This window comes from Eutrigla gurnardus (genome assembly GCF_963514095.1).
Source record: "Eutrigla gurnardus genome assembly, chromosome: 16".
Classification (NCBI taxonomy): Eukaryota; Metazoa; Chordata; class Actinopteri; order Perciformes; family Triglidae; genus Eutrigla; species Eutrigla gurnardus.
In genome coordinates this window covers 19,201,066-19,213,643 of record NC_139927.1, presented here as the reverse complement: position 1 = coordinate 19,213,643, position 12,578 = coordinate 19,201,066, and the positions used below count along the sequence as shown (strand labels likewise).

The window sequence follows — 12,578 nt, the reverse complement described above, 5'->3', positions numbered from 1 at the left end:
TTGAGTCAATGGAGCGCCGAGTTAAAGGAAAGCAGCTCTTGTATGTCACGTTATCTTGCAGTTTATTTTTCTTAAACATGAACCGGTTAGTTACTGGTCAGAGGGCGTCTGGTTACTGCAGGACAGTGAACCGAGACTGACAAACTCCCTCAAGTGAAAGAAAGCGAAGTACCACAGGATGTTATCAGAACAGATGTGTGCATTTGTTGACAAAGCGAAATAACATATAACATGAAGTGATTGTGTCAAACTGTAATGCTGTTGTACAAGTCTTTAATCCTCCTGTTTGATAGTTATTATCCATACCATGCAAGTCTAAAATGCTAATAAAGCTCCTGCTGAGTTATTTCTTGGAGAGCTCTGTGACACCAGAGAATTAGAGCAAATTAGAGTAAAGCACCCGTGTCTGGTTTTGGCTCGTCTCCCTGTCTAGCTGACCGTCATGCCGTCTCCTGCAGCTCTGCTCTTCTTAATGTGCCTTTAACGCGTCTGTGTGAAGTGAACTTCAACCAAAATACCACAAAGTGCACGTTTTCACAGAGCAAAGAAGGCTGCATCCCAAAATATCCTCCCTGAGCCGGTGCTGGTGTTCAAACAGACTCAGCCCCGGAGGATGAATCGCACATTGTTTGGTATCGTGGGAAGATTTAGGTGAACTGATGCTCACATTCATCACTTGTTTCAGCTTCAGTGCGTCGAAGCAGCCGCTGACTGGAAAGCTGAGTTTTGACAACTTTTCTTTATGCACCGTTGCTTCAGATACAGCGACTGCCACGATGAAAGTACCTTCCACCGGGTGTGATATATCACTCTCATATGAATGAATGTTGCAGTGAGCACTATAGGGAGCACTTTCTTCTGGCTGTGAAAGAATACCTTTTTTAAGCTTCTATTTCTGGATTTTCCAACTCATTTTGTGCTTCGTACCACAAATAAACTACATCATCCACGCTTCAGTACATTTACACGTGATGAAAGTGCACACCTTTTCTGCCTTGATCCAGTATTCAGCTCAGGTTTCAGCAAACAACAGGCCGAAATGAGCATCAATAGTGATTATGCGACCTCTTTGTCGTGGGAGACGCTGTGAATGAAGGGTGTGTTTTTTTTTGTTGTAGAAAGAAAATGATCACAAAGCTGAAGGTGGGATCAGTTTGCTGGCATGTCAAGTTGCTGGTGTGGTCAGTGTTCTTACCGTGGGAGTCCAATCAGTAATTCAGTAAGTCAGTTCTTGACCTGGGAAAGGGCAGATTGCCAAAATAATCTTGAAGCAGAATTATGTGTAGGATTTAGTGATTATGTTTGCAACCAGCCGAGCTCACCCCTCCCTTCCTAAGTGTGTGGGAGAACTACGGTGGCCTTCAGGTAACGTAGGAAACCCCTCTGCTGAATTGGTGGTTCCTACGTCAACTCGTCGACTAGTCCGTGGTGTATTTCTTTATAACCCAACGTTAGCTTTTTATAACCCAATGTTAGCTCCAAAATCAATGTCCACATGTTTTTTTTTTTTAGCTTTGAAAAAAGGGTGAATGTTGATGAATTATCAGTCGAGACGTCCCCGAGTGGAAGTCCTTATAAAGGAAAGTAAGATTTTATAAACAAATGTATTCGTTTGGACCATAGCGACAATTGAAGTAATTTCTCAAGCAAATCTTGGTTTTAACTTTTCACTTGAGAGGATCTGCTGTTTTCATTCGAGCATGAATTTATAATTTGTAAATCAACTGTTTCTCGGACAAAACAAGACATTTCAAAATGTCTAATTAAGCTTCCAAATACTGAATCACACAAATGTCTTCACTGTTTGCAGGATGTTATTTATAGCATTTATTTGAAGGTGTGGGACGTTGGCCTCCTTGGGCTTGTTTTCACTAAAGGAAGAAGAACTTCCGGCAGTTTATTTGCATTTCCTCTCTCAAATGAACGAGTTATCTCACTGTTCCTCCCGTAAAAACCCATTTAGCATAAATCTTCCGTGTCTGCTGGACCAGTAACTCTCTGATCCCTGCGTTGGGAACCATCAGCACATATTCTCTTCTCAGCATCTTTAATTTCTCACATGGCTGAGGATGGTAATGGAAATAATGTCTCTGTGAAGCAGGATTTTAAATATTTAGGGCAGCAGCTGCAAATAGAGTGAACCATTTGAGTTAAATGCTTTCTATGAAAGCACATTAATGTGATGAGGAGTGCCGGAGTCATGAGCTGACTGTTGTTGAATTAACTGCTTCAGACCAGAAGGATCCGATGATGTTGGGTTACATAGATTTAACAGTTTAGAAGTGTCAGTGAATTTAGTGCAGGTCTAATGTGAGAAAATGAACGCCAGTAAGTCAGAGTTTACCAGCTTAGAGAAGCAATAAAGAGAGTAAAAAAAAGTTTGGAATAGAAGGCGGCGTTGCCTTGTCTGCACTTTGTCTCTGAGGAATCAGTCATGAACATTTGCATATTTACAAGGGAGTGTGTGCAAATGTAGTTTTATGTTTTGGTTTTTACAACTGTGACATGCATACATTTTACATATTTTTTTGCAGAACTACACAACATGGTAGTTTCTCATCTCTATATTCTCTTCCTTTATATATCTCCTTTTCCATTTCTTATTAAAAAAAGGATGCAGCAAAGTATTGTGATAGATAGATAGCAGCGATAAAAGACTCATAAAGATGCACATAGATGCAGATGTACACACATCAATAAATACCATAGTAAAAAATAAATAACAATAAAATACATACAGTAATGTATAGCTAGAATAGGTAGGATAAAGTGAGGTGTGGAAGGTAGATGTGGCAGCATGATTGTTGTACTTTACACCTGTCCCTGTGTGTCGTCATGGTGGGAAGGGTGGCTTTGTTTTAAATATTTTATAGGATATTTTATTTTAAGGATTTGTGATATTTTGCATCGCAATATTGTAGCGCAACACTAAGTATCAATCTTTTATTATATTACAGTATAATAACAGAGTGTTGGTCAGTCTGTCTGCTTGACTGGCAAACACATTGAGCTGCAATAAAAATGACTGAAGTGACATGAACCGAACTTGATCTCATTACATAAAACAGATGTTGACCATCAGTCGAAAAAAGAATCAGAAATCACAATATATACGTTATATATACGATGTTATTGGAATACTCGGCATAACGATATTGCAAAATGTTTAAAATCATGATAATATCCTAGCATGGGGCCTCTGGTGATGTGTCAAAAACTTTTAATCAATTCATTAATTTTTTTATATGAGTCATATCAGGATAACCGTTATGTAGACGGGTGCAGAAGTCGATGAGTTCACAGGAACAATGTTGCAGCACAGAATTAGTTTAATGTTAATTGCAATCATGATTTTACATGATTGACTGAAATAATGAGGTTTAAAATGCTTTAAAATATCGTATCGTTTTATTTATGTATTATAATGACAGCTTTAATGCTTGTTATATGAAATAAAATATATGTATATATGGAAGCTTCAAAACAATAGTTCCCACAATGGGTGACGCCACGCTGACTACGTCCACTTCTTAGATGCTCTATGTCTACCATATTTCCTAACTATCTGTGGATTCTGCTGCTTGTTTCTGGGTAGAGGACAGTGGAGTTAGGTGAGAGCCATTAAACTGACCCACATCAGTAAAGTTACAGGCTGTAAAACCACAAATATGAGATGCCATAAAAGAAAATGTAGTAGCGCAGCCTTTTATGTGAATGCTTATAAACTGCAGTATGTACAGATCCGAGGTCAGGGCATGCATTAAGTGTTATAAATGCATGAAAGGAGAGCCGACAGGTATGTTACCTGGAGTTTAGTCCTACTTTCATGAAATAAGCTTGACAAATTAAGTTTGTCCACGAGGAAGTCATAGAACCTTCATTTCCCAGCGTCATTCAACCTTACATCATTTACAGGAATATCCCACATTTATAAGCTCTTTAATCCAAACCCAGTTTTATTGGTGTTGCTCAACCACAGCTCAGGGAAACATCACTTCCTGTGTGCTGGGAGAAGACGGCGTGCAGCCTGAACTGTTTGGTTGGATTTAACTTCATCAACTCAACAAAGCCTCGTTATGTGACTGTAAATTTCAACCTGTGTGTATCTAAATGGAATCAACTTTACAGTGAAGTGATTTATGAATATTAAGTAACATTATTTTATTGATCAGATAATGTTGAAAACTATTTATCAGACACTTTCAGCGGCTGCAGACATTATTAGTAATACATTTTGGGAATTACATGGCAAATGATCAAAGGTTTTTGTATATTACTACTACTAGTAGTAGTACTACTACCACTACTACTAACCATGATAATAATAATACGCTTTATTAATATAGCATCTTTCATAACTTAAAATGCAGCGTTACAAAAATAAAAAATAAATCAACAACTCAGATATGGAACAGAACATATAAACAATAAAAAATAGGAAGAAGGCTCGTAGTAAAATTAATAATGCTGAAAACATTTTTTTAAATACAAAAGCCATCAAACACTATATTGATAAATAATAAATTGATAAATATAAATATTGAAAGTGACTTTATACAATAAAACAGTCGTTGGAAATGAATAAAAATTAAAATAGTTGCTTGTCTTATATGTGATGGGAGTTTGTTCCAAACCATCGGTCTACAACAACAGAAAGCTGGCTCTCTGAACTATTTAGAATTCATTCATTAGTTATTACATAATCAGTCATGCTGCTGTTGCTGAGCTTGAACTTATGACCCTTTGCGTTCGCTTTAAGGCTCTGACCTCTACACAATAACATCCACACAGCTAGTTGTAACCGACACAAAAGAGATGATCACTCAAACTGTGCCAATTGGAAAGTGATGAACACCTGCGCTGTTATCCTCCAGCTACCAGACTAATAAAAGACATGGTTATGGTTTAATATCCCTAATTGAAGTTGATGGCCTCTCAGTGTTGCACTCGGCACAGGGCTGGACTGTGGCTTCATTATTTCAAGGTCCCATAGAAAACTCAGCTGTTATTAAGGTTGCAGCTTGGCAGGAAGCCACCATGTGGAGAGAGAGCAGCTGAGTGCCGGGTGGAAACAGAGTCTCAGAACTTATTGGCACCCGAGTCGGTGCTCGGTGACCTCAGCTCATCCATATTAACAGCCCCAGTTGGCATTAAAGCCCTTTCTTTGACTTTGGCTCGACGATTAAAGAGCAGATAAGCAAAGTATCTGGGTATTTAGTAGTGCTGATGATGGATTCAGGTCCCAATCTTGACATTTTAATGCCAAGTATTTAAAGTATATAAATGTGCATAATGATTGCCCTCTACTGGCAGAATCTTTCAATAGAACGCTGCAGGAATGAGTACCGGGAATGAGTCAGCATGTTTGCACTTCCTGTTCCTTCATCTCCAAGTCGATGTGTTCTCTCAACGGGTTTTTGGTTAGATTCCTAAAATGAGGTCTGCACAAGCTTTAGAGATTTTAACATTTTGTTCTAGGATATAAAACATGTCAGTAAATGTCCCTCTGATGAATTTATAAGCTTACATAAACCTGGTGGTTAGCAAGTCACTAAATAAGACCCCAACATGTCACCTACTAGTCCTCCTCTACTAACTGGTTTGCTTATAGTCATGGCACCGGTCCGTGGAGTAAAAAAGGTTGGGGACCACTGCTTTACAGCACTCACCTTACCACAATTATAACAGTATTTAGCATGCTAGCGATTAGCAAAGGCTAATGGAAAGGGTAGCGACCATCATGAACGATGTAAAAGCAGTAGTCTGGCTTCATGTTAGAGTACTGTCGACCAGAGAAAAGGCCTGCTACTGTAATGCTACACTGGGTCATGAAAATTAGGATAAAAACGACAGACATCTGACTCTGCATCATGTGGAGCCCTGATGTAGTCGATCCTGAATAAAGGATGGATGACTGTGCATGTAAACACACTCTGCTAGCTCGTTTGTGGTCTGCCGTCCTTCTGGCTGCTTGTAGGAAGTAATGAAGTACTGGTGCCATGACCACGTCTATGTGGAGTGTGGTTTTAGCTATTATCAGGCTTCGGCAAGTGGCTCGGATGTTTTGCTTTGTTCTCCTCAAAGCTACAAGACTCCCTTGACAGAAACGGTAACTTGACCTTGTTGATCATTGTATAATGCACTTAATTCAAACTGGCCAGAAATGAAAACCCATTACAACTAGGGTTGGGCATCGAGATCTTAACCTCCGGTTCCGGAACCGTTAAGAAGCTGTTGGAATTGCGATCCTTTTTTTTCGGTTCTTAAACGTCCGCACTAGTTTGTTTGTTTTACTCCGCTCGCACTAGTTTGTTTGTATTACTCCGCCCGGCGTGCGGAGACTCCGCGATAGAACGATCAGTAACGAGTAGTCTAACGTGCTACTATTGCCAAACCAGTAGTCAGATTAAAGTTACTTATCCAAATACACGGTGCGTTACTATTTTTGTCAGTAAAAAAAAAGATCTGCTTTCTTCGTGCGTCTCGGGGGTGACGTATGTTAGCCGACACCTTCACTGACGGTCGCGTGTAGTCGCTATACCGGCAGAAACGTAAACAATGGAGGGGGAGAGATACCGTACGCATTTTCCAGCTGGAAATACAAGCATTATTTCGCAGCGTGTGAATAAACAAGACGAGTTCTCGATTTCACGGAGCTCCTGCTAACTCAGTCTGTTAGCAGGAGTCTCTATTGAGTGTTTAGTGGAGAAATGTCTCGCTGCTTGCTGGCCCCGCCCCCTCCCTTCGTCATCACGCCGCTCATACTTTAGGACTGTGCTCATCCTTGGTTTCATAAAACCAATCCTTGCTGCTCTAATGCCGGTTCAATATTTATAAAATGTTCATTCATGATGTTACTGCCATTACGCCTATTCCCTCCCAGAAGACATCTCCCCCAACCCTCAACTCGGATGGTCTTACCAGCTTTACCCCCCTCACCTCTGCACTTGTTACATCTAACCGTGCCACCACCTGCTCCCTCGACCCGATCCCCTCCTCTCTTCTCCAAGACATCTCACACGACATCTTGCCATTCCTCACCACCCTGATCAACTCCTCCCTCACCTCAGGTGTCATTCCAGCGGATTTTAAGACAGCTACCGTGAAGCCTCTCCTTAAAAAACCCACCCTAGACGCTACTGACATCCAAAGCTACAGACCTGTATCTCTTCTTTCGTTCCTCTCTAAAACCTTGGAACGTGCCGCCTACAACCAACTGTCATCCTATCTCTCGCTGAACAACCTCCTAGACCCTAATCAATCAGGATTCAGGACTGCTCACTCCACTGAGACGGCCCTCCTCACAGTGACCGAGTCCCTGCGAGACGCCAGAGCCTCGTCCCACTCCTCCGTTCTCGTTCTCCTCGACCTATCTGCTGCGTTCGACACAGTCAATCACCAAATCCTCCTCTCCACTCTGGCTGAACTTGGCATAACTGACTCTGCTCTCGCCTGGTTTACATCATACCTGACAAATCGCACCTTTCAGGTCACATGGAATGGCTCTATGTCCAAACCCTGTTCTCTGGACACGGGTGTCCCTCAAGGCTCAGTATTAGGACCGCTTCTGTTCTCACTATACACCAGATCACTAGGTTCTGTTATCACATCGCATGGATTCTCCTACCATTGCTACGCAGATGACACCCAGCTGTTCCTCTCTTTTCCCCCGTCCTCTGACACCCACATTGCAACTCGCATCTCGGACTGTCTGGCTGACATCTCTGTCTGGACAACTGCACATCACCTCAAGCTTAACCTGAATAAAACCGAACTCCTCTTCATCCCAGGGAAAGACTGCCCTCGCATGGACCTGTCGGTCACTGTCGAGGGCATCACAGTATTGCCGTCGTCAACTGCGAGGAACCTGGGTGTAATCCTCGATGACCAACTATCCTGCACCCCCAACATCACTGCTGTGGCCCGATCCTGCAGATTTGCCCTCTACAACATCCGCAGGATTCGGACCCTCCTCACAAAGGATGCAACGCAACTCTTGGTCCAAGCACTGGTCATCTCCCGCCTTGACTACTGCAACTCTCTCCTGGCCGGACTCCCGGCCTCTGCGATTAAACCATTGCAGCGTATCCAGAACGCTGCAGCACGCCTTATCTTCAATCTACCCAAATTCTCCCATGTGACCCCCCTCCTCCGTGACCTCCACTGGCTCCCTGTTGCAGCATGCATCCAATTCAAGACGATGACACTGGCCTTCAGGGCCATCAATGGAACGGCACCCATCTACCTTCAAACACTGGTCAAACCTCATGCCCCGAAGCGAGCGCTTCGCTCCTCTACTTCAGCTGGCCGGCTGGTACCACCATCGCTGAAATCAAACAAATGTCGCTCAGCAAAGTCCAGACTCTTCTCTGTTCTGGTCCTCAGTGGTGGAACGAACTCCCGACTAATGTCAGGACAGCTGAGTCATTTGCCATTTTCCGAAAAAGGCTCAAGACTCACCTGTTCAGACTTCACCTCGACTAGCATGACCCCCCCCCCCCCCCCCCCCCCCCCAAAAAAAAAAAAACACCCCTTACCTATAGCACTCTGATCGTAGCACTGTTGCTCTTGAACTACTAGTTTACTCAGATGAGGACCTAACACTTGTTCTATTTTTAGCTCTTACTTTATTGGCAATGATTCGTTGTGGTTTCCTTGTTTCCTTCTTTTGACAAATGTACTTATTGTAAGTCGCTTTGGACAAAAGCATCTGCTAAATGACCTAAATGTAAATTCCAATATGCAAACAATTATTTAAGTTAAGTGAAGTCAAGAGTACTACTTTTCAAAGTAACTGTGGCAACACTGGACCTGTTGACCTGCACCTCAAAGAATCGGAATCGAGAATCGTTTAGAACAGGAATCAAAACAGAGGATCAGAATCGGGATCGGAATCGGTAAAATCCAAACGATGCCCAACCCTAATTACAACCTCACCAGCTCTGGTTGCTCTCGACAGAAGCTTCTCATATCTTTTTATATGGCTGTGAAAACATCTCCTGCAAACAACTGTATTTCTTAAAGTATTTTATCAAAATGCTTTAAAATGTTTTGTCAATTGATTTAATTGAGTAAACATTTCAGCACTTAAATTAGAAGTCACTTACCTTGAACTAGTGGTCAACCGATATGGGTTTTTCAATGGCCGATGCTGATATTTAGAGAGCAGGGCGATGTCCATTGTCTGTTTGCTTAACTACAGCTAACGCTAACATCGTCCCACAGCAGCCACACTGACAAAGCTGCGTACAGATGTGTCTGCAGACATATTTTTTGTTTATCGGCCTCGTGAGCGCAGGCATTGGCCGATCCGATCATCCCAAAATGCCTTAAATCGGCCCCATTAATCAATCTACCACTACTTTGAACTGTTGAAATGTCTAACAGAAAATGTGCTGGGTTACGCATTCCTGGAGCTTTCTAGAATTGATTTGAATTAATTTCATTTTTTTTTTTACTGAGTTGAGCGGATGATTATATGTGGGATTAAAAAGCAGCAGTACTTGACTTAAGAGTTTGTTTTGCCGTGGCTCTGAGGAAACAACATCAGCACGACAGTAACACAGGATCAGCTGTTGGGCTCAATAACACTGTAATTGGTTTGTTGGCTGCCATGAAGCCCCGGAGAGCTCAGCCAGTATAGTGAGTGGATGCAGTTAGACAACCGTTGTTGATTTTCAATAATTCATCTCCAAACTGAAGCGACCACATAACAACTACTACTACTACTGTGAGTGTTAGATGTAGACCCGCCATCCAACATTTAAACAACTTAGGAAGTCTTCATAATAAGACATTCTGTACAAAAACAAATTAAACATGCTTTAAATATGTTCAGATTCATTAGAATTAGTTAAAGGCTAATAAATTTGAATCAAAGTGGAGAAAATATTCCTAAAAAAGTTTAAATGTCTGTTTGATTTTGAGATCCAATGGTTTTGGTTGATATGTGTTTTTAAGTGCAACATATCCATATTCCTTTGTCAGACTTGTTGACTTCGTGCCCTTTGAAACCCCTTAGATCACGCCACCTTTGAAACGCGGGTCCGATGTTGACTCTGGTTTTATCACGGGCACCGTCGCAATCTTTCTTTTTTCCTTATTTTCCACTGGTGTTTTCTTTTCCTTGGTTGTTTTAGACCTCCTTGTTTCGGTTTTTAACAAGGAATTGGAAGCTTGTTGCTACTTCCCTCCGCCTCCCCCCTGTGATAGTGGTACGACCCGAGGGGGGAGGGGCTCTGTGTGTGCACTAACACAGCCCTGCGTGCTGATTGGACAGGATGATCCGGGCGCTGTCGATTTTTGCAAAACAAACAACAAGCTCTACGTGCACATAGAGGTGCACTTTGTTTTCTAAAACTGGATGATTTATGGTGTTCTATCGGAGCGTAGTGTCGGCTTCAGTGAATATGATCAAAAAAATGTTGCCGACTGGGACTTTAAGAAAGGTGCAAAATGAATGTCTAGTTCACTGCATTTTTTGATGCTCATCAGAAGAGTGTGTGACTGTATTTGAGTGTCGTTGGTGAAAACTGTTTACAGAGGAAAATAATAAGCCTGTAAAGCAGCACTTAGCCTCTTGTTTCTTGTATTTTGTAACGGGACCTCAACAGGTTTCAGGAGCACAAATGCTGTAAAATTCAAAATGAACATTCATGTGAAATGAAGGAAACATCGTTGGTTACAGGCCGGAGAAAACACGTCTGACTGTTCTGCATGTCCTGTTTTCCAGAGTCGTCCGAGCGGTGCGATGGAGGATGGGAAGCCGGTGTGGGCGCCCCACCCAACGGACGGGTTCCAGCTGGGGACTATAGTGGACATCGGAGCTGACAGCCTCACCATCGAACCTCTCAAACAGAAGGGAAAGGTGAGCGAGCTCTGACTTACAGAACAGCTGCATTTTTTCCTACCATGTTTTGACCTTTCGAATGAGCTTCACTGTCATTCCTCATCCCAAGTGAAGTCTATGAGAAAATGGTCCTACTTGTCACTTGATTTATTATCCCAGTAAACATTGTAAACTTAAGTTTATGGCATGACCCGTTCATTTAGTACATTATGGTCCATTTAGAGTCAAATAGACCATAAATAGGTGACGTCACTTTCTTGTATACAGTCTGTAGTGTGTTGGCATTACAATACCTGTGAACCTTAGTGGCTGTTGCTATGGAGATGGACTAGATAACAGGAAGTGAAGGCACGGGATCAACACCCAGAGGAAGGAAGTCAGACTTGACTCCTCCCCTTCCGCTTTCTGTGTCTCCATTCTCAAACTCCCTTCGAATCGGGAAACAGCAGCAGCAGCAACCTCAGAGCGAGCAACTCTGGCAGCGGCATGCAGCAGAGACGTTGACTTGACCGACGTACCGATCCGTTCTGCTTCACACAAGCTTTCTAGGTTTAGTCATTTTGTAGCTTCACCGCCGGGTCACGACCATCAATTTCTGTTTTTCTTTTGTTTTAATAAACGTCTCGTCACACAGTAGACATGCATTTTCTTTTGCAGGGAATCAGACATGTTAACACCACAGCGGGTTTCCAAGCTTGGCACCGCCCACGACCATTGTCATTGGTTGAAAGAAATACAAACAAGCCAGAGCATTTTTTTCCCCCGATCCCAGAGAAGCGATATACAGTAGCCAGACCCTTCTACTGTGGAGAAGATGTGATGTCACTTGAGTCGGCGTCGGTTTGGTCTGAATGCTAAAAGTTTTAAAATGAATCAAATCGGGAGGTGTGGCGTGAGAAAGAAGCAAGACCTCTGCAGGACGGATACTGACAGAGATCTGCATCGAGTTCCTTCCCTTTCTTTACTCATCAGTACTCTACTGTATCAGCAAGTACTGAAATGAAAGTACTGGTACACTTGTACTTGGTCTGGAACAAAATGGTATCGGTGCATCCCTAAGTCCAACAGTATTTTCTCTTTTAAGAAAGTGTACCAGAGTATTTCCTCCTCGTCTGACTCTTTTAATATGCAACTCTAAATACACGCGTTTGTTTCAGGAGGGATGAAAGTGCACTGAAGTGTCCGTGTTTCCTGCTCAGGCAGATTCACTCCGGTCCTTCCTGGAACTCCGACATTTATCCTCCGACATTTCAACCTGTGGCGTGTTAATGATTATTTAACTTGTCAGTTGATCTCACGTGGAAGAGGCCGCAGCTCTGAAAGCAATAAAGCATCATTCCCTCAATGATTCACCTCCAGGCATCTGCAGCTCTAATGTGGTCAAGTACGAAAATTAATCAGCAGCATCTGTGGTCAAGTGGCTCTTTACAGCAAGACCCCCCCCCCCCCCCCCCCCCCCCCACGTTAATTCTCTTTCCTGCTGGACGAGGTGCCATTTCACCCTCAGCAAAGCTTTTAATGTCACTGAGAGCCCGTCGCCGAGGGAACCCATAAAGCTTGGTGTCCATCTCGGTAATCTTTTCCCAGAAGTCCTCTGTGACTGAGTGCTGCCTTTTAAAAGAACCTCCTCGCTAATTGTGTGTACTGTCGGCCTATAAAACACAGGGCTGTCTGTGTTTAATGGGAACACGGATCTCAGGAACCGACATTGTTTGCACGTACCAAGTTA

The 12,578-nt window shown here is 42.6% G+C and overlaps 1 protein-coding gene across 6 annotated transcripts in view; it reads left to right on the top strand.

The window, feature by feature from the left end:
- myo6a (myosin VIa) overlaps positions 1-12,578 on the top strand; it is a 137,126-nt gene that overhangs the window by 13,700 nt on the left and 110,848 nt on the right. For all 6 annotated transcript variants that reach the window (XM_084029910.1, XM_084029909.1, XM_084029908.1 and 3 more), the window contains exon 2: positions 10,733-10,867. In XM_084029910.1, the coding sequence (XP_083886036.1) occupies positions 10,751-10,867 (117 nt within the window). In that variant the 5' untranslated portion in view covers positions 10,733-10,750. The remainder of the gene's footprint in view (positions 1-10,732; positions 10,868-12,578) is intronic.